The 6,777-nt window shown below is 32.5% G+C and overlaps 1 protein-coding gene across 1 annotated transcript; it reads left to right on the top strand.

Annotated features, from left to right (window-relative positions):
- The first annotated feature begins 681 nt into the window (after positions 1–681).
- On the top strand, positions 682–4,097 carry LOC148202865 (ATP-dependent Clp protease adapter protein CLPS1, chloroplastic-like). The gene is made up of 3 exons (XM_088111148.1): positions 682–831; positions 2,916–3,066; positions 3,618–4,097. Exons 1-3 carry the CDS (start codon positions 690–692, stop codon positions 3,877–3,879), a joined length of 555 nt encoding a protein of 184 aa, XP_087967274.1. The 5' UTR covers positions 682–689; the 3' UTR covers positions 3,880–4,097.
- The last annotated feature ends 2,680 nt before the right edge of the window (positions 4,098–6,777 follow it).

Raw genomic sequence — 6,777 nt, 5'->3', positions numbered from 1 at the left:
GTAGTAGTATTTTTTGGGTAGAAACAATGATGATAGAATGAAAAAGAAGGTAAAATGATGATGAGGTTTCATGGTGAATTTTATGGTCTTCTCTTATTATTATTTTCTTTTGTTCGGCACAATAATATATCTTTGCTTTTGTTTAGGCAAAATTAAGAGAAAGAGAATAATAATAATGATAATTGAAATATTAATAATTTAAATAATAATAATAATACTAAAAGTATTAATAATACTTTAAATAATAGTAATAATATTTTCCCAAACATTTGTTTTAATATTCTTATCAATCACATTATTCATAAACTTTAAAATTTTGATGATTTCTATATTTATTCTCAAAACACTTTAATGATTTCTATATTTTTTCTATCAAAACAACTTTTTAACATTCTTATCAATCACATTATTCATAAACTTTAACCATTTTTTTCTTATTTTCTTATATTTTTCTTTGTTATCCAAATAATCTTACTTTTAACCTATTTTTCTCTTTAAATTTATTTTTGTCGACTTTCAAATTCATCTTTTAATTCAAACAAATGATTGAAATCTCCTAATTGAAACAATGTTTCCAAATTAAATGTCGATGAGAGGAACTCTGCTTGTCGGAATCGAGTGTCAAAGATACACGTGTCATTTTCTCGGTCCACCAATTTTCAATCCTAATTTTCTATTTTATTTTATTGATGTTTCATTTATTTATTGCAATGAGAAAACCAACAAAAAGAAAAAAAAAAAAAAAAAAGAAAGATCAAAGAACTCGAACAATCAACATGAAGAGTGCGATTTGCGGGAGAATTCTCTCTCCCAATCATGTCTTCAAACCAGGTTCATCTTCTTTCTTCTGATTTCGATTTCTTGGCACTTCGACTCTGTGGTTTCATGTGTATTGTTTTCCTTTTTTTTCCAAAATATTTTGAGTGTTCTCGAGTTTCTGTTGCTCAAGGATTTTGGGATTTGTTTATTATTATGTGGAATTTTCATTTTCTAGAAAGAAACTTTTTTGTTAGTTGAATATGTTGGCTAATGTGAATGCGGTAGTAATTGGAAGTAGTTCTGAAGCTGAAATTCAGGGATAAAGCTTTGGTGATTGGATATTCATAAAATTACGATTGTGCTAACTATTTCTAACCGAGCAAACTTATAACGTGACCGATTGTCTTAACAGTTGCACTAGAATGGAAAATATCTTTGTATTGAGGGAACTAAAATATAGTCTATGTGGTTCTATATAGTCTCAAATATTAGGTATATTTATGAAAAACAAATTGATGTGTAATCATAAGTTGATGTTATGAGGAGTGCATGAAGTTATGAGGTTTCACCCAGATAAACTCTTCCAAGCAAAAGAATGATGTTATTGTTATTGTTTATATAAATTCATTGACATTGGTTTTCTAATTTTTTTTGGATATGATGTTCTATGCGTTCTTTCCTTTGTAGAAAGGAGGAATGACTATGACACCTGGTTTGTTCACCTTTATAAAACTCTATTATTCAGCCAGGTTATGAGTATATGAAGGCTTGGTGACAATGTTATCCGGACTAAAGATTTGTCACTTTGTATGTTTGTCAATCGCAATTTGGAAGAACATATCATTAGAAGATAGTAAATATCATTACTTAAATTTGAGTCTTGGATATGTGAGTTCAAAGAGAGAGTGACATTGATCAAATAGTAGATTTTGTAGGGATTGAATTCTTTGAAACTTATGTAATGTTATTAAACTAGCTCTGCATATTCTACACTGGTGTTGGCATGTTTGGTTTCAATTCTCTCCTTCCCATCTTATATGTATTGATCATGGTCTGAAGGGAAAAATAAAACACCCGAACTAAGTATTAGTAGTAGTCTCCATGAACTACTTTTAGTGACTAACATCATTTTATTTGTTTGTTTAACAAATTTTGTTTATCATGCAATAATCTTGTTTTACTTACCTAATTCATTCATGTTGATCTTCACATATTTTTATGTGTGAAGTTGTTTGGAAATGGAATGTTTATGTGAGAAGAAAATATGAGAAGAAGTTAGTGGTTGGGCGGTTTTGAGTAGTTAGTCTTTTCTATAGGAAGACTATATATAGGTGGGGGTTCCTCTGTCCTGGGTCATGTTTTTGTTCTGTTTGAGAGAGTAGAGAGGATTGTTAGAGTGGTGTAAGGAGAGATACATTGTCCCTTGGCATTGTACATGTTGTTTTGCCATCCTAAATCAATAACACGAGGTCTTTTCAGTGAATTAGTTTGTGTGAGTTGCAATTACTATGTTTCTTCTATCAAGAAACGTAACAGAAGTATAAAATTGTTCCTGAAACACTGGTCATTTTATAAATTCCTATCTCATGATATGTTTTTAGAGATAAGTTGATTAATAGGAATTGTTAAATCTGCCTACAAGTTACCCGATTGGCATCGGCTCAAGTCTTTTAAGAATTTTGTGTAATATGTTGAACTCAAACGTTCAATTGTCACCATACTGACTACCATTCTTGCCTATCAAATACTTTCAACTCATGCAGTTAACATATTAATTCTTAGATCCAGAAAATTATTCGTTGGTACGTTTTGCAAAAATTTGAGAATAGTTGGAAGATTTAATACCTGCACTTTTTTATCCAGAGTCTTTGTTTTCATTTCTTTTGCTAAATTCAATGTTTATGTTAAATGTGTCTCCCTCTCCCTATGTATGGAAGATCATGTAGTTTTTCTTATTTAAGCATATTTTGTGATGCCTTTAGAATCTATGCCTAATAAATATTCAAGTCTCAAGAGCTTTTTATTTTCTTTATAACCCATACTATATCTCATTTGTTTCGTTATCTACTTTGTTGTATCAATGAAACAATGTTGTATCCTATCCTATTTATATGGTTAAGGGCTTCAACTGTACATATTGAAGATTTGCATTACAGGGGACACACCTTCATTTTGTAAAGGACCATACTCCAATATTTGCATACCCGTGGCTGTATTGGCAGCAGTACCTGGTAAAGGAGGAGGGTTGCTTGAAAAGCCAGTTATTGAGAAAGTCGCCCCTGGCCGTGAGTCTGAATTTGATTTGAAGTAAGCAGGAGTTTTGTCTACTTCAAATTAAGATTTTCTAGTTGGACAAATTTTGTTTTGCGACTTTATTTTTCTGCATGAGTTAATAAGGAAATTTTCATTTCAATAAGTGAAAATATAAGTTGTAATATTTGAAGTTAGTTTACCAATAATCAATGAGAAAGTGATAATTTTTTCATAGGATCCTTTTGTTAGTAATAAGGGATTCATTTTTCAAAGGGGTTGTCATTTTCATTAAAAGCCAGTCTAAAACAGGTGAAAGATCTTGGGTAAGAACAATGGTAATAGATTCGCAGATTCGCATTAAACTAGTATTTTCCTCATTTTCTTCAAAAATAATGTCATTTTGAAATATGAACCTATGTTTATGCCGTAACCTGCTCCCTAAAAAAGGAACTAGGCACCCAATTATAGTGCCTTAGATGCTGAGTTGTTCATTCATGTGTTTTGCTGAATTTTCTGTGATATCATGTATAGACATGTAACTATTTCTTTCCTTGCAGAATAAAATGTAAGAACATATTTGATTCTGGTTTTTCTAAGATGTGCAGGAAATCACGGAAAACAGCACCACCATATCGTGTAATATTGCACAACGACAACTTTAATAAACGGGAATATGTTGTTCAAGTACTGATGAAGGTCATCCCCGGAATGACCCTTGATAATGCAGTTAATATCATGCAAGAAGCGCATTACAATGGATTGTCAGTAGTGATTATCTGTGCACAATCTGATGCTGAAGATCATTGCATGCAGCTAAGAGGCAATGGGTTGCTCAGTTCCATTGAACCTGCAGATGGTGGCTGCTGAGCAACAGTTTCACTTATCGTTGGATTTTATGCTATTGAAAGGTGAGACGGAACTATTAGCAGGTGTACATAAATTCTCATGTTGAAGACTTACAGAAACCAGAAAAAAAAAAACATCTTTTGTAAAACTTGGCCTCATGATTAAGATGATCGAAACTATGATTAAGACATGTGATAGTTGTGATTTTGAATAAAGATTTGCACAACATATCTAACTAATAGCTGATGTTTTATTTATAGGAATTAATCAAATAATTAAAAAAAACATGGTATTTTTTAAAATCATGGGTTTTAAAGCGATACTATTGTATATTCTTCTACGTAGGACTATAGTTGTGCTCACAATTTTAATGATTCAAACATAACCTCAATCAATATCTTTCAGGCACTTTCAAAGAAAATTAAATGGTTCTGTTCTATTAGAAAAAAAAACAATCATTTTCTTTTCTAGTGGACAGTGATGTACGTAAGGTCTGTTGCTAGTTAATGTTTGTCGAACATGTTTGTTTAATTAAAAATAAGGCTTTTCTTGCTCCACACTAATAGTGTAAGTGTAAATAGTCTGTTAAGAGTTAAAATTGAAAGTTTAAATTACTTTTTCAGTTCTTTTATTTATGGTTGGATTAGTATTTTTGTTCCTTCGCTTATTTATGAACTTCAAATTAGTTAATTTATTTTTAATTGGTTTAGTTTGATTCCTTACTTTTCTGTTATTAAGCTAACAGTGTTATAATTCCAAACCATTTATAGATACCCAGCCGACCTTGGTCCCATGCTTTATTTGATAAAAAAACACAAACATACGGGAAATGAGACTCAAATTGAGTTGATCACATACGATTTGGAAAGACTTAACAAAACCCTGAGTGCTGGGATGAAACTGGTTGGGGTCTACAAAAGGTCTCATGCTTTATTTGATAAAAAAAACATAAACATATGGAAAATGAGGGTCAAATTAAGTTGATCACATACGATTTGGAAAGACTTTACAAAATCTTGATTGTTGGGATGAAACTGGTTGGGGCCTACAAAAAGAATGAACAACTATCACTCTCAAATTCAATAAAGGAAAGGAAATACTAAAATACTCGTACGCAAAAATGAAGTTGTCTTCCTTCTCACCAAGACGGAAAAACACCCTGTCGTTAGAAGAATAAGGAAGGACGATGAGTCTCTCAGTGAAAGTAGTTATCAGTTTGACTACACTCACATTTGTAAGGAGTTCAGAGACGTAGAAGGTCACCTTGTCCTATATCCAGGTGCATCTAGGGTCCATAATAAGAGAAAACTGCTCATACATTTTGGTTGCTAAAGCAGGTGGCTCAACAAGCACCACAGGTAGCCTAGACTTCTTACCTCGCACCACCTATTTCTTTTTCTTTTTCATTTAGGGAGCCTAAAAAATGACCCTTAAAAGAAACCACTAAAGGAGGAGCGAAAATGAAAGGCTCTAGTAAGAAAACCCTTTCGTTAAAAGAAAAGGAAGAAGAACCTTCACTCATGGGAGTAGTTTTCCTAGTCAGCAAGGAGTGGCGACAACCATAATCGATATCAGGAGAAGAATAAGAAGACATGTCTATGACAGCAAGCAGACTCAAAGAGAAGACAAGAAGACACAAACTCACAAACTCAAGACAAGCGCGAATAACGCTCGAAAAATGGAGTAAAGAATGCTTGAAAAGGATGCTTGAAGTGTAATAAGGATGAAGAATGAAATTAGTTATAAAAGCAAGTTTAAAATGAAGCAACCTTTTGTCAAGCATGTTTTGTTTTAGAGCATAACATTTAGCGTTTGTTCTCCTAGCTCAACCGTTGTGATGTAACTACGTCAACCTCGACCAAAATCATTCAATGTAAAAAGATGTTTCACACTGCAAGACAATCATTATGACATTTCAGAAACCCCCTCATTAATACTTAATAGTCACCAATAAAGTTATCATTAACTCGATAAATCGAACAAAGCCTGCCCAAGCTGGTAGCACCCAAAGAAACATTCCTAAGTGGCAGCACCCAACAGAGTCTGCCGAAGTTGGTAGCACTAAGTCGACCCAAGTCGACAATACAAAACAAAGACTACATTTAGGCAACAACACTCGAACAACTCGAACAACCCGACCAACCAGTTGATCTACCTACAAACTCTACAAGTTGGCCACAACTCGACCAAGAGATCAATCACAGCCAAAATACATCTATTAGGGTTATATTCACATATTAACGACAATAGTAAACAATCTCTCCAGTTTAATTTTGTTGTTATTATTTATGGTAAGATATCACAATGTTATTATTATCTATTTGTGATAAATGTTATTTTAATGATATTATTTGATATCATAACATAGGTCAAAGATCCAAAAAATCATATAAATACAATCGGTATTCCTTAGGAAATACTTCACTCTTATACTTATTCTCTCTTATTCACAAGATTGCAAGTATTTTATTAATTTGAGCATCAAAAAGTTTGTGCAGGTATATTTTCCCTCTTGTTTCAAACCTAGGATACACCTTTGTACTTCTTCATCAGATGGACACCATTCTTTATCTTTTCCTTTTCCCATTAACGGAGTTCTCACTTCTTTCATAACTTCTTTCTCTCTTCTTGACACAACAATTCTTTAATTTTTTGGAAGTTATCTTGCATCTTCTAAATCATCATTCGATGTTCGCTAGCCAATTTCTCCAAATAGGTATTGTTCCTTCCATGATTTCCCCTTCGGATCTGACAAGTTGGACTAAATTGGTAAAACCCCAAGAATTTAGAGAAAAACTAGACGGAAAAGAACTAACAAAAATTCGCATTATGAATCATTCACTATTAGTTGTAAGCCAAAGCTTCCAAAAAAAATCCTTATGCTGAAGCTTTCAAGGCAAACAACATAAAAATACCCAT

The sequence above is a fragment of the Vigna umbellata genome, chromosome 3 (genome assembly GCF_029865625.1).
Source record: "Vigna umbellata cultivar VRB3 chromosome 3, Vumbellata_1.0, whole genome shotgun sequence".
Lineage (NCBI taxonomy): Eukaryota > Viridiplantae > Streptophyta > Magnoliopsida > Fabales > Fabaceae > Vigna > Vigna umbellata.
This window is presented reverse-complemented; position numbering and strand designations above follow the sequence as displayed.